The following is a 22,182-nucleotide window of genomic DNA, read 5'->3' as shown; positions in this document are numbered from 1 at the left end:
ATGAGGAGAATAAATAGGGTGAATGCACAGTGTCGTTTATCCAGGATAGGGGAATAAATAACCAGAGGATATAGTTTTAAGGCAAGTGGGACAAGATTTAATTGGAACCTAGGGAGGCAGGTACTATAACAGCATTTAAAATAAATTTGGGCAGGTACATGAATAGGAAAGGTTTAGAGGCATATAGGCCAAAAACAGGCAAATGGGACGAGCTTAGATGGGGCATCTTGGTCAGCATGGGCAAACTGGGACAAACATCCATGCTGTACGACTCCAACTATAATAAAATTCCCCATAATAACGTGCTTAGTAAACTGCCTTATTAATTTAATGGACTTTCCTGTTGTACCTACACATAACCAGAAGTGTTGAAGTAAGGCCATATTAATGTCTTTCATGAACAAGTGATTGAATACTACTTTCAGTTTGATTTAATGCCAATAATGGTAGATTACAGTATGATCCCTGACTCCATGCTGCTGTGTGCAAGCAAAGTGAGAGATGCAGGTGCTTAAATTGGTTAAAAGACTTCAGATTGTAGCAAAATTGTTCCGTTTTGCATTGAAAAATGCAACCTAACTGATAATACCATCATACATTAATGGAGAAAATCCCAGAATGAAAGTGAGAGTTTTTTCTGATGTGGGCAATAGGAATGCATTTTCTGTACATTTATGAAATTCACTAAAGTTGCACCATGTCTTCCTGATGTGAAACTTCACGGCAGGACCAGCAGTGTATAATTAATGAAAGTTACCATAATTTTTGTAGTCTTTATAAACAGATCTTTATTGAACATATTTGTCTATTATTTCCTTACAACACAGCAAGTAATTCCAACCATCAACTCTATGCTGGCATTCAGTACATTCCCATCAAACCCATTGCCCAATTATTTCCCTGTAACCTTTTCTCAACTCCCTGAATCTTCTGTGATCCACCTGTACTTAGGGCAATGCACTGTAACTAATTAACTACCAAGAGATACTCTGAAGCAGAAAAACTCTGCAACTGCTGTTTGTCATCATTTATGAACCAACTTTCATGTTGCCTCTAGATATAATCTGCCATAAATCCTTAAATGACAGATATCACATTACATGCCAAATTTAGCCATCACTTCCTACTGACAATTTTATTATTTTGTAGAATTTGACCAATTATTACAAATTTGAAAGCTCCGAGGCAAGAGTCCTTTAAGGCCATTGAAGAGCTGCCAAATCCCAATTGTATTGTACAAGGTAGGGTCAAAATTTGTAATCATAAGCAACCCCCAAAAATACTCTACATAGAGAGGAAAATAATCTCTCAAGTGAACTTTGAGTTTTTTTTCTAATGGAGCAGGATGCAGTACTGCAGTTGTATTTAACTGCAATGATACAAGCTATATAAAAAATGTAAATTTTCGCAGGATGTCAAATATTGAATATGTGTACACTGTATTTTCAAAATAACATCCCATACAGATAACACCCATGTTACAGGGAGTTACATCCCCAGAAAAAGGGCCATATCATACTTTTCTGCAACGTAACACCACATCCTCTGTCAAGAAACAAAAGTTGAAAAATATTGTGTGAGAGCAGGTTTTATTCCGTGTCCCAAAAGACTCCAAATCAGGGAATTGTTTGTAATGAGTTATAACAAATTTGACCTAGTTAAAGAATTGCAATATGATTTCCTTGAGATAAGTTAATAAATTATTCAGAAAAATAAATGCATTTTAAAATAAATAAAACTTAGACATGACTGTCACAATTTTATGTTCGGCAACTTCAGACACAATTACAAAAGTTAACCTAAGTACAAATAAACTTGAAAATTAAAGTAAACTATTGAAATCATCACTACTAAAATTATTCTAAAAATCTCAACAGTAAAAACAGATGGCAGAATTAGATGCATTAACATATGCCAAATATATAAAAACAAAGTTGCATGATAACATCAACAATTACCATCCACATATAAATTCAAAGATATCAAGTTAAATCCTGCTAGTCGCCTCAGGTTGCCTACCACATTCTAAAAACACACAGGTTTGTATGTTATTTGGCTTCTGTGAATTGTCCCTAGTGTGCAGTATGTGAAAGTGGAATAACATAGAACTAATGTATGGGTAAACAATGGTCAGCGTGGAATCGGTGGGCCGAAGGGCCCGTTTCCACGCTATATCTCTAAACTTAACTAATATCAGACATATCTTGAAAATTGTACTATTCCTGAAAATAATGTCGATTCTGAAAATGCTACTGAATAATAGCAAACCTGTCACTTGAAATTGGCAGAGAAAATCAATTAAAGAGTGTGATTAATCCTGAAATGGTTTGATGAATAATTGTAGTCTCCCAAACAATGAGAACCCAGAGCACTGACTGTAAATGTACAAATCTTCGTGAATTTTAATTGTAAGCAAATCTGCCAAGTAGGCCTAATTTAGCCAAAGAGATGAACCAGTACTAAGGGTTAGTAAGACTGAAGTAATCAATCCCTGGGGTGGATCTGGGGGTAAAATAGCTGTCTGGTCTTTAAAGACTACATGCTGGAGCGTGCAAGCCAAAGCAAATGGGGAGGGGGTTGTCATAATAAAGACAGAAAACAAAGCAAATCAAATTTTTCACAATTAACTTGAGAACAAAGCTGACAGGTCTGGCGCTGGGCATTTTCATTTCTTTGCTCAAATGTAGTTATCCATCCTTCTTTATGCAAATGTGATGTGACAGGAGATGCTGTGAGCACTCAACCAAACCTATTGCACACAACAGGGGCTGCAGTCTTGCAGGCAGAGTCACATATTAAATGGAGTGAATGCTGATGGATAAATGACATGAACAGTGGCGAAGAGCTCATAAAGAGATTTTCAAAAATTCAAAAGGAGAGCAACAAGCAATTAACATTACCTATACCAAGGATACCTCTAACCAGTGGAAAAATGACACTTAGTCACTGAAGAAATATCAGCAGGATCTGTTATTAGCATACAAACTAAAAATTATCACTAGGCAGGAGTTTATAAATTCATTCCCAACAGAATGCAAGGTAACTGACATGGTAAACCTAAGCATGGAATAGAATAAAAAATAGTACTGCATTAAAAATGTACTGCATTGGGCCCAAAGCAAAACTATGAAGAAAAAATAAAAGCTTTCAGTGATGGGCATGCTACAGTACTTTTGTGTGTCACAGCACTATACAGAGAATAAGGTTGAAGTTAGTGTAAATCATTTAGGAGAGCAGAGTGCAGGATAGGTCATAATATTATAATGAATGGCACTTATAAAAGGTGCACTTCAACTTTATATACATGATGCAGAGGTGAAGGGATGTTGGCAGGTGGGGTAGGGTGACTAAGGAAGATGATTACGAAAGGTGTAAACAGCATAACCTTACTGAACTCTGCAGGCTACATTCCAAGATCAGTACAAAGATCCCAAGGTTTCGATATGTGCCTTGTTTAAGCAGTATGGTCATGGAGGAAGCATTTATTTTCCTTGGATATGGATGTCACTAGCAGCCAGGATCCCAACTTGCACTTGGGGTCAGTGGCAAGCTGCCTTCTTACATTGGTGCTGTGTGAGATAGAGGTATTCAGTGTTATCAGCTTATGTGGGACTGCCTGGACTTAAACATATCAAAACAATGAAATAATATAAATTTCCATGCTGGGAGGTTATGGTATTGGATACAAAATGTTTTTTGTTTTTTTTAAAGCTGTTGATTAGCTGTGGCGATAAGGCTTCCTGCTGTTAACCTGGAGATCAGTGTTCCTGATGTTTTTTTTCCAAAGCAGTGGTCTGGGTTAAATCCTAACCTCTAGTACAGTCAGTATGGAGTTTACACTTTCTCTCTGTGATATGTGGGCTTCCTCCCTTAACCCAAAGACAAGTGGGTCAGTAGGTATTTGGTCATTTAAATTGCCACGTGTGTGCGTGGAGAAGCGTGTGGAGGTGCTACCTCACAGATCCAGAAATGTTGGTTTGATCCTGTCCACTGCTGCTGCCTGTGTGATTTGTGATTCTCCCAGTGAATGTATGAATTTCCTTCAGGCGCTCCAATTTCCTCCCACGTTCCAAAAATGTACGGATTAGTAGGTTAATTGGCCACTGTAAATTACCTTGTGTAAAATTGATGGGAATAGGGGTAGAACAGGTTATTGGGAAAATTAGCCAGGAAAAATATTGCTCTAAGGCCAAAATAGACTCCTTTTACACTTATGTCATAAGGGAACATGCGCAACTTGGCAATGCATTTGCCCTTCTGGATTGTAGAGGATGTGGATTTGAGAGACGTTGTTGAAGGAGCCGCGGAGTGTTGCTGTATTGCGTTTTGAACACTGTGCATAATACCACTGTCATCCATCATCGGTGGGGGAGTGAACACGTGGGGGCTGAGTCAGGTGCCAATCAAACAAGCTTCATTATTTTGGATGATGAAACCCCTTGCCTTGTTTCACATCACCTCTCTATCAACCACAAAATTGGAAAGTAAGATTAGGGAGGAGGCAAAATGGCGGGAAATAGAAAATGATCTGTCGATGAACATTGTTTTTCAACAATTTATTCAGTGCTATGATTTCTACCAGCCTAGCCTGATAATGCAGCATGCACCCAGATAAAAAAACTCAAAATGAAAATTTAAAAAACTGCTCATGCCAGAAATTTTAAAATGAGAAAATACCAGAAATTCTCAGCAGGCCAAGAGCACAAGTTCTGACAAAGGATCTCTGACATGAAATGTTGACCATTTCACTTTTTACAGATACTGCTTGACATGCTGAGTATTTCTAGTATTTTCAGTTTTTATTAAAAAACTCTTCTTCTGCAACATCTCTGTATAATTCTGAAAATTTGATGCAGACAGCAGACATAGGAGAGGAAAAGATGCTTAAGGCCATGGGGTTGCTAGTTGAAAGAACCTGGCTTTATCTTTCTTTTGAATTCTGTTCCTGGATTGTATCAAGCCTCGAGTGCTGTTGCAGTTGTGCTCATCCAAGCAAGTGGGACACTTGTACTTTTGACTCAAGGCAGGTACCTGGTGAAAAAGGGAGGCAAGTCACTCACTGCAGGGTACCCAGCCTCTGATCTGCCCTTACAGTCACAGCATTTGTAAGACTAAACCAGCTAAGCTTCCAGGATGTATTTACTTGCCATGGAATGTGACTCTGGCCTGATGTATAAATGAGCTTATGAAACATACACAGAATATAGAACAGTACAGCACAGGATTGGCTCCTTCGGCCCACAATATTTGTGCCGAATCCGATGCCAGGTTAAACTGATCCCATCTGCCTTTGCGCGATCCATATCCTTCTATTCCATGTGCTTCCATGTGCTTATCTAAAGGACTGTTAAAATCCACTAACTTATCTGGCTCCACCACCAACCCTGGCACTGCGTTACAGGTCCCCCCACCACTCAAGAACCTGCTCCACACATCTCCATTAAACTTTTCCCTTCTCACCCGAGAGCTATGCTCTCTCGTGTTGGACTTTTCCACTCAGGGGAAAAAGGTTCTGACCGTCTACCCCATCAATGCCTCTCAATTTTATATACTTCATCAGATTTCCTCTCAATCTCCAATATTCCCGTGAAAACAATACAAATCTATCCAACCTCTCCCTATAGCCGAAACCCTCTAATCCAGGTAGCAATTTGGTAAACTCCTCTGCACTCTCTCCAAAGCCCTCACATCTTTGCAGAAAATGCGTGGCCAGAACTGTACGCAATACTCCCAATGTGGCCTAACCGTGTGCGGACGTGGCGTAGAAGGACGAGAAGCCGAAGCAAAGAAGTGGAAGCCAAATAACCAAACTGAAATGAAGCCGAAACGCTAAATAACCGAAACCGTACGAAGCCAAAACGCCAACTAACCGAAAAGGTGGGACGCCTAAATGCAAACTAACCAAAAGGGCGGGACGCCTAAAAGCCAACTAACCGAAAGGCTGTGTCGCCTAAAAGCAAACTCACCGAAAGGCCGCTCTGCCGAAACGCCAACTAACCGAAAGGCTGCGTCGCCTACAAGCCAACTAACCGAAAGGCTGCGTCGCCTACAAGCCAACTAACCGAATGGCCGCTCAGCCGAAAAGTTAAATAACGGACATGACGTCGTCGGGGGGGGCCGGGACTTGTCAGCAATTGGTCCAGACCCCCGCGTCCATCATATCACTGGCCGGTGGAGACGGGGGCAGTGGGAGGAGATAACATTGTTTGTTGTCATGCACACTTGTCATCGGCCCGCCAGGGAATTTGTGTGTCCCATGTTTTAAAAGCGATTTTCTATGGCTGCCAATGCCCCGAGCCTTCTGTCCCCGCGGCCGGGGTGAATCACCTGGTGTGGATGTCAGGGGGTAAATCACCCCGTGTGTGGGTCGCTGTCCGGGGTCGGGGGGGATGTGAATCACCCTGGTGTGGGGGTTGGGTTCTGATGGCAGTGCATTGCGGTCATCTGGGTGGGCGGAGGGACCAGCCTGTCCCACACCTCTGCTCTACCCGGCGCTGCTGACACAGCCCGTCACAGTGCGGCCGCATGGGGGAGACGAGGCGGAGGGCGGCCGTGGGATAGTGGGGGCTGTCCCGAGAGATGCGCTCCTTCGGCCGCTTACAACTTGGTGCTCAGGTTCAGAGTGCCTAATCACCTATGGCTTGTGTGGGGGAAAATGACCCCCACCCTCCCATCTCCACCGGCCAGTGATGTGATGGACGCTGGGGTCTGGACCAATTGCTGACAATTCTCGCCCCCCCCCCCCCCCTCCCCGGCGACGTCATGTCCGTAATTTGACTTTTCGGCTGAGCGGCCATTCGGTTAGTTGGCTTGTAGGCGACGCAGCCTTTCGGTTAGTTGGCATTTTGGCAGAGCGGCTTTTCGGTGAGTTTGCTTTTAGGCCACGCAGCCTTTCCGTTAGCTGGCTTTTAGGTGTCTCGCCCTTTCGGTTAGTTTGCATTTAGGCGTCCCACACTTTCGGTTAGTTGGCGTTTCAGCTTCGTACAGTTTCGGTTATTTGGCGTTTCGGCTTCGTTTCCGTTCGGTTATTTGGCTTCCACTTCTTTGCTTCGGCTTCTTGTCCTTTTTACCACTCTATCTACTTGTGCTGCCACCTTCAGTTAACTATGAAATTGGACTCCAAGATCCTTTAGCACATCAATGCTGTTAAGGGCCTTGCCATTAACTGTATACTCTCTCCTTACATTCAACCTCCCAAAGTGCAACAGCTCATACTTGCTTGGGTTAAACTCCATCTGCCATTTCTCCGTCTATTTCTGCAGCCGATCCATATCCCGTTGAATATTATGATACTATTCCTCACTATCTACAACTCTTCCAATTCTGGTGTCGTCAGCAAACTTACTCACCAACCCATCCACATTTACATCCAAGTCATTTATATATTAATCATAAACACCAGAGGTTCCAGCACAGAACCACGGAATTCAACTGGTCACAGACCTCTAGCCTTCCTTTCACAACGCTCTTGTCTTCTATGAATCAGCGTGCTGAATCCATTGCAAATCCTGTACACCTTAACCTTCTGAATCAGCCTTAAGTGAGTATCCCATACATTCCACTAGTCAATGAATAATAATAGTATGATTTCCTGGAACTTGTAAGCAGGCATGAAAGAAAGTCACTCAACATGGATAGTCTGAAAGTACGTCATTAAATCAAAGCCATCAGTACCTGGACATAAATATCAAAATAAGTCCAGGGAGCACTCAGACAAGATATGTAGAAATAGGAATTAATTTCAGGCTGAAGACCTTTCATCAGAATTCATCATGAGATGTTCCTCTCTGGAGATATTGTTCAACTTGCTGAGTATTTCTAGCAGTTTCTATCTTAGATTAGCAGCAACCACAGATTTTCTTTAGTTTACTCCAAGTGCTTTCTTGTGGGAATTTTAAGAAATAGTCTGGAAAAAATAAGATAAGATATTAATATTACATTCGGCTTTTGAACTGTGCAGCTACTCCAATGAAATTATCTCATGCACTGTTTAATACATTGCAAGCTGTCAACATTTCACCAATGTGACAAATAGGTACTAATACATCAATGGCAAACCCCAATTAAAAAGTAGGAAGCATTTTTATTCCAGTTTACAACATACAGGATGAATGAAGAGGTGGGACCACAACTATCCTTGAAGACAAACAAAATCAAAAAGTAAAACAAAATAAAGGCAAGACTCTGGGTTAAGTGCATGGAACACTTCATATATCAATAATCTTTCTCCCTTGAGACCTGGAATTAAAGGCGGCACAGACCTTGATCATTTTCACAACAAGCCCTTTTGACATGAGTTTGGGAAGCTTGCAAATTCAACAGCACCATTTACATTTGGTCTTAAATAGATGCCTCCACCAGGAGCCTATCAGGACAACTGGGACAGAAAATCTTAAAACAAGGATTCCCAACCTGGGGTAAATTTGTTGATTCTGGATTTGTACATATTTTTTCTCATTGACTGACTGTGTTTGGTTCTGGTATATCTGTTCATCATTAGTTGTTCATAAATAAGTGAAATAATATTGTTATGTGCTATTAAAGTTGCGAGGGGTAAACAAGACAAAAAAGGTTGGGAATCCCAGTCTTAAAACCATGCTTGCTTGATTAGTGAAAAAGTCACAAAACAAATATTAATATAATTATTAAATTCTTACTTGTCACATAAACAAGTTCAGTGTTGAGTCCCATACTGTTGGCACAAGATCATTTAAATGTGCTAAGGTATGAAGTGTGCCTATTGAAATAAAACAAAGGTCATTCATTTTTGAGTATAGTCAGTGATGAAAAGGAAGGAGAAATGTTAAGAATAAGACTACAGCTAAAAACTACAATTTCCTATCAGGCAAGGAAACTTACTTAATTTCAATATTTTCAAAGTGAATGCAGAGAATTCTTCAAACACAAAGGTGAATATGTGGTAGGAGAGATGTACAGCAGATTAAAAAAAGCAACCTGAAGTCAGTTTATTAATTGACGTCAACACAGACAATCTTGCAGTAAAGGACCAGAGGATTTACTGTTCAATCGCAGTTAATGAAGCATCCCCAGATCAAGTTATAACAAGTACCCTTTCATATACAACTGCTTCTTTACATGTAAAGTCACTGATGATGCCAAATTTCAGGTGGGGAAATAATATAAACTCATTAGTCATACCTTTTCCACACCAAACAATCTTTTTCCCCCTCAAGTCACCAGTACTATCAGTTCCACAGGGAGCAATTACCATATCCAGTCATGACCAGCAAATTGGCCGGCTTTTAGACGAGGCAGCATTGCAGCTTAATCGAAGGCCATGCATGATTCTCTCTACATAGATTCCAACAATAACTTGAGAACATAGGAACAAGAACTTAAGATTGCTTTAATGATTCAAGCAAAAACATGCACAGTAATGATAGTATCAACAAAAATATAGTTTATGTACCGTGACTGCTGAAATGAAATGTCCTATGTCCTAAGGCACTAAAAATCGTTAGCAAACAAAAAATATAAAACTGAGTAGCAGAAAGATTGATGGGTTGGTCAGAGGTATATTGCGTCACACGCACTAACCATCCCCACTAACTACCCTCCCGTACACACGCTAACTACCCCCCTTGATATATTAATATTATTAATTTGCTCCTTTTACCCCATAACTGCCCTATCCACTGACGCAGTCCCCAACTCGCATGCGCGTCTAGAGAGGGAGGGGGTAGAGAGTGAGTGCAGAGAGAATGGGGAGAGACAGAGAGAGAGGTGCAGAGACAGAAGGGCAAGAAACAGAGGGAGAGGGGGGTGGAGGGGAGAGAGAGAGGGGGCTGAGAGGGGGAAAGGGAAGGGGGTTTAGGGGAGGGAGGGCAGGGGGTGGGGGAGAGAGAGGGAGGGCAGGGGGAGGAGGCGAGGGAGAGAGAGAGGAGTGGGGCGAAGCGGCAGGTCGCGGGGGCCCAAGCGAGCCCGGAGCGATCCGTGGACCAAAGATCCTATAGTGCGCTATTGGCTCTTTGCTGAGAACTGCCAAAAGCTTCCGCCAGCGTTACAGAGGATCGGGCCGCGGACACGAACCGAGAGGTCGTCCCCTGTGACGGGTAGAGAAGAGAGGGGAGAGAGGGAGGGCGGAGAGGGGAGGAGGTGAGAAGAGGAGGGGCGGGAGGAGCCGGGCGAGTGAGTGGGCTACGAACAACGGAGAGAGACAGCACTGGCTTGACTCTCTGGAAACTGGCAGCTGAATGAGCAGGAGGGCGGGCAATGGGAGGGGCGGGGCTTTACGAGCTGCGTCGACATTGAGCTGTGTCTTCAGCACGCGTGAGCGATCTGCAGAACAAAGATCCTATAGCGGAGCTGAACTGTAGTGTCTTTGCTGCAGAACTTTCTTGATCTTTCTGAGCCTTCTGAAGAACGGGGTGGGTGGGTGGACTAACGTACCTCGTGGAAAACTGCGCATGCGCGTTGACAGCAGCTGCATTAATCCAGAGTGGCAGGGAGGGCGGGGCCACGAGGAAAGGCATTGTGAGGTCAGCAGCTGGGCAACCTTAATATTTTTTTTTAAATGTCAGTTTGGTGATAAATTTTAATAAATACCTCAGGAAATAATGAACCAAATTTATAGAGGATTGGATTTTTTGAAATAATAAGGAAATTTTCTACCAGAAGATGTAAAAATTTCTGTTATTGTAACGTCTGCAGCTGGGCAGCAGTCAGATTGGTCAACAATTTTAATTAAAAAGTCGGGAAAATAATGTACCAAATTACAGAGTGGATTTCTAAAATCACAATGAAAATCTCTAATGAAATATGTAAAAATGTTCCCGTTTCGGCGTCTGGTTTTCGAGGAGATAAGTTTCACAGGCAAAATGGCACACACTCACACAACCACACACACACACACACCCACACACAGAGTTTTAAAAGTATATAGATGTATCACTTTTCTTAGTATATATGATTAAGGATCAGACAGAGTATTGGAATCAAAGTGCTTCAGATCACTGGAATTGGAAGCACTTCATTCGTGCTTCCTAAATAACAAAAGTACGGATGAAAGTTTCAGCAGAATTGGTGACCTCAGAGATGGAAAAATAATGTTTCATTAAACATTAACACCCAAGGTGCAAGTGGTCCAAGCAAGTCTCAAACTATTTCCAAGAATGGAAACAGTGGCCAGGCAGACACAAAATGCTGGAGTAACTCAGTGGAACATGCAGCATCTCTGGAGAGAAGGAATGGGTGACGTTTCGGGTTGAGACTACTATAGTCTGAAAAAAGGGTTTCGACCTAAAACCTCACCCATTCCTTCTCTCCAGAAATGCTGCCTGTCCCACTGAGTTACTCCGACATTTTGTGTCTATCTTCGGTTTAAACCAGCATCTGCAGTTCCTTCCTACTGTGACCAGGCAGCTGAGTTTGTGGCTGGTTTACAACAAAAGTTAACAGCTTAAGCTTTCTTCCCAATTTAGTTAATGTCTGCTATCTTTCATGAAATAGTAGATAGGCAATGTGATTAATCTAATATCAAGCTATAATCCAGAGGCATTGAACTGCATTGTACTAAAGTGCACATGGAGACTGATGCATCATTTTCAATTGATAAGAGTTGAATGGTAGGATGAAGATCAAACAAATGATATTACTGATGAGCTCATTCAGCATTTAATACTTTCCATGTTCTGCCAACAACTACCTAATTAGATAATCTCATAACCCAATATTAATAAGCACCAACCAAATACCCTTTGTATTTTTCATGAAATCATTAAATAAAATCTTTTTGTAAATAGCTAGTGGGTCATTTTACATCCATATGGCTCAATCGTTTTCCTGATGTTGTTTCTAAAGGCCTAATTTTTTATTTAAGGAACTATTTTAGTAGTTTATAATAAAAATATAAATACAAAAAAAGAGCACTGACTGAATAACAAATACCATACATCGTGGATCCAAAAGAGCTATGGAATTTCTTCAAGTTGGAATGGTTATGCTAGAAAAGCAGATTGAGCAGGCTAATAAATGACTCCATATAGCTTATTTAAGTTCACATGCTATGCCTTTAGGCATAAAGCCAGCAGTTACATGCTAATTTTCTAGGTACAAAAAGTTAATATAACGCATAACCAAGTCTCATCTATTGTCCGATTGATGAGAAAATCAACAGTTGAAAATCCATTAATACAGGTGCACACATGGTTAATGCTCTCCAGCTCAGGCAGGTTCAAAATGAGCAATGATCGTGACAACATATGAATAGGGAGATTGTAACAGATAAAAGTTTAAACTGAAAGTAACATGTATTATGCAGTAAAATCGCACTTACTTTAAACCTTTGCTGCAAAGGAATCTTAAAAATTTTGAGTTGTAATGAAAAGGTAGAATTGGTTAAAGCTCTTTTGTGATTTCTTTTTGGTGGGTGTTTGGAATGGTCTTCATTTTTTTTTGTTTTTACATGTAACTAATTCTCTTTTATATTACATACTGTTTTCTTTTTTGTTTTTTTTAATATATATATTAGACCATTCCATTGCTTTATTTGTTAAACAGGTCTCAAAAGTCAAAAAGACTTTGGACCGATTTGTTGTACAATGAATGTTTAAAATCAACCAAGTAAAATACATACACAAATCCAACAGAAAAAAAAAAAGGCTAATACATAGTAAAGCCTAAAGCAAACTATGCAAAACAAAAGGTATTCATAACTTTTAACAAACAAGAGCACTTTTCAGTACTTGCCAAGTTCTCTGCTTTATCACAAAACTTAGAATATCTGCAATTTTCAAAACATCCATAGAGATTCAATATCAATCTCTCATTCCATAACAACATGGAACCATTTATAATAGTTACATTGAAATGGTCTTCGTTTGGTCAGATCATATGACCAAAATAGGTAAATTACATGTAAAGTCTCGGTATGTCTATCAGGTTGAAGTTCAATTAACATTTTGCATACCAAGTTTCACAAAATGAATTTAAAAAATGAATTACATACATGTCTCCTGTTGCAAATAAAGCCGTAATTTCATTTCAATCTTTCAGGTACAGTAGCAAGTCATTGCAGGGTTGAACCCTCTATCCCAAACTGTGCTTCTAGACTAATACAGGTAATTCACTACAATCTTTAGTACATTAGTTTTTAGAAAAAAAACAAATCACATTATGATTTAGAATGTAGACAGCATTGCGTTCTTCAAGTAAACTCTCTGATCATCTTCTCCAAGAACGTGATTCATTATCATCATCTTCATCATCGTCGTCTTGCAGTAACGAATCATCAATCAAAGATTCTTCCTGAAACTGTAGGAAATTTTGCCCATTAAAATAACGGTCACTTACGAATGCAGAACTTGAGTAAAACATAACGAACATCAACTGACGTTGCATATCATTAATACACACCACCAATTCTACAAGTAGTTCACTGCATACAAGTCAGGAAGGTGACTGAATACTATTAATTAGTTCAAGAGATACAGCTGTAATACATAAAGATTAACTCAATCCAGAAGTAGTGGACGTCATCAGCAGCTTAAAAAAATAAATCACTCCACCAACATACACCTCCACCGAAGAAGTCACTTAGGCTTGCACAAAAGAACATTTGATTGCTGAGTCTAGGTCACAAAATGTTCTAAGAGCACTGTGCAGGTGCTCTCTTCACAATGGCTGCAGCAGTTCAAGGTGACATAGCAAGGCTGTGATCCTTTAGTCACGCACAACTGGCATCTGGTATTTGATTTCAATAATTATGAAGGTAATATAAATTAACTGCATATGTAAATTAAACCCAAATTGTGATTTGTTATTTTTATTATTAAACCATATACTATGCTTTCTACTTCAACAAAAATGTAGATTAGCTTTCAATGCCTCACAAGCATCTCACTGGACTAAACTGGTTAGTATTGCGAATCAAAGATTATTGTTAAATAATTAATTATCTAGTGCAACAGGACTGCAATTTTCAAAAGGTTATGCCAACTTAATTTAAAAGGAATGCCAAATATTGAACCTTTTGACAGATGTCTGACATTTAAATTAGATCTTGTAAAAACAAGTGGTCGGATAATATACAGTGCCCTCCATAATGTTTGGGACAAAGACCCATCATTTATTTATTTGCCTCTGTACTCCACAATTTGAGATTTGTGATAGAAAAAAAAAATCACATGTGGTTAAAGTGCACATTGTCAGATTTTAATAAAGGCCATTTACATACATTTTCATTTCACCATGTAGAGATTACAACAGTGTTTATACATAGTCCCCCCATTTCAGGGCACCATAATGTTTGGGACACAGCAATGTGATATAAATGAAAGTAGTCATGTTTAGTATTTTGTTGCATATCCTTTGCATGCAATGACTGCATGAAGTCTGCGATTCAAGAACATCACCAGTTGCTGGCTGTCTTCTCTGGTGATCCAGGCCTGTATTGCAGCCATCTTTAGCTTATGCTTGTTTTGGGGGCTAGTTCCCTTCAGTTTTCTCTTCAGCATATAAAAGGCATGCTCAATTGGGTTCAGATCAGGTGATTGACTTGGCCACTCAGGAATTGATCATTTTATGGCTTTGAAAAACTCCATTGTTGCTTTAGCAGTATGTTTGGGATCATTGTCTTGCTGTAGAATGAACTGTCGGCCAATGAGTTTTGAGGCATTTGTTTGAACTTGAGTAGATAGGATAGAGGATAGCAATAAAGGTTTCCAAAGGTGATGGAAAGACTGGAGGAAAGACTAGGTGCTGAGAGCTCTCTTAAACATCCATTAAGGAGGCATTTAAACACACCTGAGCAATTGTAAACACCTGTGAAGCCATGTGTCCCAAACATCGTGGTGCCCTGAAATGGGGGTACAATGTTTAAACACAGCCGTAATTTCTACATGGTGAAGCCATAATGTAACCATAATGTGCACTTTAACCACATGTTATTTTTTCTATTACAAATCTCAAATTGTGGAATAGAGGCAAATAAATAAATGATGGGTCTTTGTCTGTAGAGCAACTGACACCTACTCAAAGTAAAGATCCAACAGGTTTATCGGCATATAATAAAGTTACATAGCATGTTGGCATCACTGTGTCTGCATCACGACTGGGGGTCAAATGAGATGGAGGGACTGAGTGAAATCCAGGTTAGTCGGGAAGTGGTGTTAGGTAAATTGAATGGATTAAAGGCCGATAAATCCCCAGGGCCAGATAGGCTGCATCCCAGTGCTTAAGGAAGTAGCCCCAGAAATAGTGGATGCATTAGTGATAATTTTTCAAAACTCTTTAGATTCTGGAGTAGTTCCTGAGGATTGGAGGGTAGTTAATGTAACCCCACTTTTTAAAAAGGGAGGGAGAGAGAAAACGAGGAATTACAGACCAGTTAGTCTAACATCGGTAGTGGGGAAAATGCTAGAGTCAGTTATTAAGGATGGGATAGCAGCACATTAGGAAAGTGGTGAAATCATTGGACAATGTCAGCATGGATTTATGAAAGGTAAATCATGTCTGACAAATCTTATAGAATTTTTTGAGGATGTAACTAGTAGAGTGGATAAGGGAGAACCAGTGGATGTGTTATATCTGGACTTTCAGAAGGCTTTCGACAAGGTCCCACATAAGAGATTAGTATGCAAACTTAAAGCACACGGTATTGGGGGTTCAGTATTGATGTGGATAAAGAACTGGCTGGCAGACAGGAAGCAAAGAGTAGGAGTAAACAGGTCCTTTTCAGCATGGCAGGCAGTGACTAGTGGGGTACCGCAAGGCTCAGTGCTAGGACCCCAGCTATTTACAATATATATTAATGATTTGGACGAGGGAATTGAATGCAACATCTCCAAGTTTGCGGATGACACGAAGCTGGGGGTCAGTGTTAGCTGTGAGGAGGATGCTAGGAGGCTGCAAGGTGACTTGGATAGGTTGGGTGAGTGGGCAAATGCATGGCAGATGCAGTATAATGTGGATAAATGTGAGGTTATCCACTTTGGTGGCAAGAACAGGAAAGTAGACTATTATCTGAATGGTGGCCGATTAGGAAAAGGGGAGATCAACGAGACCTGGGTGTCATGGTACACCAGTCATTGAAAGTAGGCATGCAGGTGCAGCAGGCAGTGAAGAAAGCAAATGGTATGTTAGCATTCATAGCAAAAGGATTTGAGTACAGGAGCAGGGAGGTTCTACTGCAGTCGTACAGGGCCTTGGTGAGACTACATCTGGAGTATTGTGTACAGTTTTGGTCTCCTAATCTAAGGAAAGACATTCTTGCCATAGAGGGAGTACAGAGAAGGTTCACCAGACTGATTCCTGGGATGGCAGCACTTTCATATGAAGAAAGACTGGATAGACTCAGCTTGTACTCGCTAGAATTTAGAAGATTGAAGGGGGATCTTATAGAAACTTACAAAATTCTTAAGGGGTTGGACAGGCTAGATGCAGGAAGATTGTTCCCGATGTTGGGGAAGTCCAGAACAAGGGGTCACAGTTTAAGGATAAGCGGGAAGTCTTTTCGGACCGAGATGAGAAAAACATTTTTCACACAGAGAGCGGTGAATCTCTGGAATTCTCTGCCACAGAAGGTAGTTGAGGCTAGTTCATTGGCTATATTTAAGAGGGAGTTAGATGTGGCCCTTGTGGCTAAAGGGATCAGGGGGTATGGAGAGAAGGCATGTACCGGATACTGAGTTGGATGATCAGCCATGATCATATTGAATGGCGGTGCAGGCTCGAAGGGCCAAATGGCCTACTCCTGCACCTATTTTCTATGTTTCTATGACTGGCAACTTGTGTCAGGAGCCGTTAGTATGAATGGTGCCGGTATGATTAAAAACCAGGACTGGATTATAGATAGTAGTGGTGTGTAGCATTTGTGTGTTAGTATTGGTTAACATATAAGTAGAGCAGATCTACATCTTTCCTCTTAAGAAAATAACGTAACTATGAATATATATGTAAGTACAACTAATCAAGTTTAACTGGCGTGTGTAAAAAAATAGACAGTAACTTCAGCGCTGGAGCAGGTTAAACATAGTCCCCGTATCTAAGGGTAGGTTTACAAATATGACCCGCAGGCGTACGGTATAAGCTCGCATCTCCATCCTTCACCAGCAAATACTGAGAGACTGGGGGATGTCGGAACACCGGAGATCCGTGAGACGGGTGAGGAGGGCACCGAACGTGGTGACGAGAAGGCAGGATTCATGATGGGCGCAGACTCAGTGGATGGACGTCGGGCCGGGGATGAAAGTGTATCAGTCATTCGGTTAAACAGTCCTGGAACATATGGATACGGGATCGTGGATTGTGGTTCCTTCACTGGTAGAAGTTGCTGACGGTTTCGCCGGTAGGTCCCTCCTTTCGAATCGACCATGTACGAACGTGGTTCCGGTGCAGGGCTGCGGATTAAACCAAGGCGACCATGGCCCTTCTCAGTCTGAAGTCGTACAACTTGACCACTCGCCAAAGGCTTGAGTGGCCTGCTTGTTTTGTCGTAAGATTGTTTCTGGATCTCACGCTTGTGCTGAAGCTGTGCTTGAAATTACCGATGGCTTGCGAACTTGTGGCTGCAGTAGTTGCTTGGGTACGGGCAGCGTGGTACGGGTCTTCCTTTACATGAGACGTTGGGCTGGAGACTCTAGCACTGGGTCGTGGGCAATGTTTCTTAAGTTGAGCAAGTCCAGGTAAACATCTGATTTTTCCAAATGTGACCTTTCCATCAACTATTTGGCACTCTGGACCGCCCGGCCAACCCGTCCGATTGAGGGAACTCGGGACTGCTGGTAATGTGAAAAGTCCCATTGTTGGGCAAAATTCTTGAAACACTGGCTGGTGAACTGGCTTCCGTTGTCAGACAGAAGTTTCGAGGGCACCCGAAAAATGAAAAGTGAAACCGAAAAGTGGCACGCTAACTTTTGAACCACTACCGCTGAAGTGGGGCTTGGAAGCAGGTCAATCTCAAACTAGGGCAAGTACGAGTCAACAAGAACCAGGTATTGCTTACCACGCCATTCGAAAATGTCAGCTGCCAATGTGGACCATGGCAAGGCAGGAACTGCATAGGAGCGAAGCGGCTGCTTGGGTTGATGGGGTACCAGGCTGTTGCAGATCGCACAAGCTTCCACCTTCTCCAGTATGAACTCGGTCATACCGGGCCATAAAAACAAGCTCTTAGCTCGAAGAATGGTTGCCTCGATACCGGGATGTCCCCAGTGGACAGAGTCAAAGTATTTGTCCCGTAAGGCAGTTGGGATTGTGTCCCTTGACAATCACACCGTCCTGGAGCACAAGCTCATCGCAGACCGGGAAGTACAGGCGAATAGCAACTGGTACCATCGGTTGCTCATCAGGCCAGCCATGCCGGATGATCGAGGACAGGGACTCGACTGCTGTCATCGACTGCTGTCTGCGCAGCCAAATCGTCCAGGCATTCAGTGGGAAGGTAGGACACCATCATCACAATGTACGTGTCGTTGTCTGACAGTTGTTGCTCGCAGGTCTTGCGCGGGGCTCTGGATAGTGTCGGCTAGGTGCATGCCTTTGCCTGGTTTGTAAACAAGTTTAAGATCGTACCTTTGAAGCTGCATCATCATCCGCTGCAGTCGGGCAGGAGCGGCATGGATCGGCTTGTTCAAGATGCTGATTAGGGGCTGGTGGTCTGTTTCAACAGTCACAGACTTTCCAAAAATAAAGTATTTGAATTTCTCACAGGTAAAAACCACCGCCTGTAGTTCCTTCTCGATTTGAGCATAGCGTTGCTCAGTCTCAGACATTGAGTGGGAGGCATATGCAACAGGTCTGCTGTCACCCTCACTGGTACTCTGAAGAAAGGCAGCACCCAATCCGTACTGGGAGGCATCACAGGTTAGTGTTACAGGCAGCTTCTCGTCGAAGTAAGGCAGAGTCGGGGCACAGTACGGCTGCTGTTTTACGGTGTCAAATGCCCTCTGGTGTTGTGTATACCAGGACCAGGTTACGTCCTTGTGTGTTAGCTGTCGCAGTGGGGCTGACAGTTCGCTGAAGTTCGGAATGAATTTGCCCAGATAGTTCACCCTGCCCAGGAATCTCTGTAGACTGGTTACGTCTGTGGGAACCAGCAGTTCGTTGATGGCAATGGTCTTGGAAGGATCTGGTTTGAGTCCATCACTAGTAAAAACGTGTCCCACATACTTCACTTCCTTGACACAAAATCTGCACTTTAGGGGGTTGAGCTTGAGATTAATGTCCTTGGCACGATCCAGTCCTTTCTTTAAATTGGCGTCATGCTCTGACATATCACTGCCAGCAACGAGGCTATCATCGACAATAATGGCACAAGGGTAACCTGCAAACAGCTGTTCCATCGTGCGCTGGAAAACTTCGCTAGTAGAGTTGATGCCAAAGGGCATTCGCAGAAACTTGTAGCGGCTGAAAGGTGTGCCAAAAGTGGTCAGTTCAGACGATTTGTGGTCTAACGGGATTTGTCAGAATGAGCTTTTGGCATCTAAAATGGAGAACAGTCGCTTTGCCCAAGTGTGCTGCTACCTCTTCTACCGTGCGCATTGGATAATGCGGACGCTTGATTGCAGTATTCAAATCTCTGGGGTTAATACAGATTCATATTTCGTCTTTGTTTTTCTTGGTAGCCACTACCATGGTTGAGACCCAGTCCGACGGGTCGGTAACTGCAGCGATGACGCCCAGGGATTCCATTCTTTGAAGTTCTTTCTGTATGCGGTCGCGCATGGAATGCGGAATGTTATGAGGGACAACGGGCAATACGTTGGGGTCAGTTACAATAGAATACTTGTGGGGTAGTTTGCCGAGTTTGTTGTCAAAAAGTTCCTTGTTCTGAGAGAATGAGATAAACTGTTTGGTAGTATCTTGGGCAGGGAAAGTTGGTGCACTTCTTCTCCAAAGTTTACCAATCCCAAGTCCTGGCAGGCATCGATGCCAAGTAAAGTCGTCACTTTTCCTGGGACAATGAAAATGTTCAGCTTGTGCACATGTGTCGCTAGGTGGCACTGCAGGTCAACCCTACCAACTGGGTGAACCTCTCCCCCTCCGAAGGGAATTAACAAAGCTTTGGTGTTTACAATAGCTTCTGCATCCCTGACCCTGGAGAACTCAGATAAGGACATGACATATCAACGAGCTCCAGTGTCGATTTTTGCCACAGCAGTAGTGTTGTTGACCTGAAAAGTGACCTCGGGATTGTGAAGTTTACATGAAGTTTCAGACAGAGAATATATGTTTAGACTGGAAATATCAGGTTCAGAAGGATTCCCACAGGGAGACGGTACAGCTTGGTCTCGATCGGTTATGCTGAGGGACCCATCTTGCTGGAGCAGGTGCACTGACTGCTTGGGTTCTGTACGATCTCTGCGGGCACGACAGCACCAAATAAAGTGATTTCTTTGTTTACAGTAGTGGCAAACTTTCCCGTAGGCAGGGAACTGCTCGCGGACAGCGGAGTGTGAACCACCACGATTATTACATTTATCGAGGAACCTGCCAAGCTGCTTCACTTCTGGTGGCAGGCGTTGAGCCCAGTAGACGGGTTGGCAGCATTCACATGGTATGAGGAATGCGGACCCGGCCCTGCGAGGCGGGTAAGAGAGTCAGTAACTTCAACAATGCGGCAGACATTCTCTGCCCCGATGAGAGTTAGATCAGCATCCCGTAGCAATTCACTTCTCACTTTATCGTTCAGGATGCCACTCACCAATTTGTCGCGGACAAGCTTATCGTACAGATCCCCGAAACGGCACCGACTGGCAATGTGCTTTATGGTACTTATGTAAGCCTCGACTCGCTCGCTGGTTTCTTTGAAAAAACTTGTTGCGCTCCATCACCATATTAGACCGAAGTTCACACAGTTGTCTGAACTTGTTCATTAAACTAACCGGATTGTCCATAGACTCTGCAGGGGTGATCTCCACATTGTTGTCATCCAATAAAGCCGGGGCATAGTTGAACCGTTCGGTTCGTTGAATAGCTTCTGCGAACTACAGCATTGAGAAATACATTGAGAAATACAGCAGCTATATGATCAGGAGGCACTCCATGATGGGCAGCCTGAATGTAGACATTAAAATCTCTTTCAAAAATTTGCCAACACTCACTAAGGTCGGCATCGAGAACCAGGTCAGGCTTCTTAAACGTATGAGCCATAATGAAAGTGGGAGAAAAAAATACTGGGGAAATAAAACAAAAGAAAACCCGATAAACTAGGTGTAGAATGGGTCACGTAACTCTGAAACCATGTAGAGCAACTGACACATACTCAAAGTAAAGATCCAACAGGTTTATTGGCATATAATAAAGTTACACAGCGTGTTGAATGGTGCCGGTATGACAAAAACCCGGACTGGATTATAGATAATAGTGGTGTGTAGCATTTGTGTGTTAGTATTGGTTAACATCTAAGTAGAGCAGATCTACATTTTGGAGGGCACTGTAGAAACTACTGTAGTCTGAACCCTGCATGGTTCTTGCATAGATCATTTTTAGATTACTTTTACCAAAGATTGTAATGCAACAGCCTGTTCTGAATTGGAAAAGGAATTCATAAACCCATATACCCATAAACAAGTAAAATGGATGAAGGGGTGCCAGTGAATATAGTGTATCTAGACTTTCAGAAAGCCTTTGATTAGGTCCCACACGGGAGACTGGTGACTAAAATTAGAGCACATGGGATTGGGGGTAGGGTGTTGACATGGATAGAAAATTGTTTGGCAGACCGGAAGCAAAGAGTAGGAGTGAACGGGTCCTTTTCAGAATGGCAGGCAGTGGCGAGTGGAGTGCCGCAAGGCTCGGTGTTGGGGCCGCAACTGTTTACCATATATATTAATGATTTGGACGAGGGAATTAGGAGCAACACTAGCAAGTTTGCGGATGACACAAAGCTGGGTGACAGTGTGAACTGTGAAGAGGATGTTAGGCGGTTGCAGGGTGACCTGGACAGGTTGAGTGAGTGGGCAGATGCAGTATAATATAGATAAATACGAGGTTATCCACTTTGAAGGCAAAAACAAGGGGGTAGATTATTATCTCAATGGGGTTAGGTTAGGTAAGGGGGAGGTGCAGCGAGACCTGGGCGTCCTTGTACATCGGTCACTGAAAGTTGGCATACAGGTACAGCAGGGAGTGAAGAAAGCTAATGGAATGTTGGCTTTCATAAAAAGAGGATTTCAGTATAGGAGTAAAGAGGTTCTTCTGCAGTTGTTTAGGGCTCTGGTG

The 22,182-nt window shown here is 42.3% G+C and overlaps 1 protein-coding gene and 1 long non-coding RNA gene across 3 annotated transcripts in view; both read right to left on the bottom strand.

Moving 5' to 3' along the window:
- Positions 1-763: 763 nt before the first annotated feature.
- LOC116974486 lies at positions 764-9,658 on the bottom strand. The gene is made up of 3 exons (XR_004412374.1): positions 8,658-9,658; positions 7,675-7,906; positions 764-5,031 (listed from the first exon to the last, which is right to left on the bottom strand). It is a non-coding gene; the product is annotated as an uncharacterized LOC116974486 (long non-coding RNA).
- Positions 9,659-11,714: 2,056 nt separating this feature from the next.
- Positions 11,715-22,182, bottom strand: part of rbm26 (RNA binding motif protein 26) — a 150,447-nt gene continuing 139,979 nt past the window's right edge. For both annotated transcript variants that reach the window (XM_033022942.1, XM_033022941.1), the window contains exon 22: positions 11,715-13,272. In XM_033022942.1, coding sequence (XP_032878833.1) covers positions 13,254-13,272 — 19 coding nt within the window. In that variant the 3' untranslated portion in view covers positions 11,715-13,253. The remainder of the gene's footprint in view (positions 13,273-22,182) is intronic.

This window comes from Amblyraja radiata, chromosome 6, assembly GCF_010909765.2.
Source record: "Amblyraja radiata isolate CabotCenter1 chromosome 6, sAmbRad1.1.pri, whole genome shotgun sequence".
Classification (NCBI taxonomy): domain Eukaryota; kingdom Metazoa; phylum Chordata; class Chondrichthyes; order Rajiformes; family Rajidae; genus Amblyraja; species Amblyraja radiata.
Note: the sequence above shows the minus strand (reverse complement) of the source record. Positions and strands in the feature narration are given on the sequence as shown.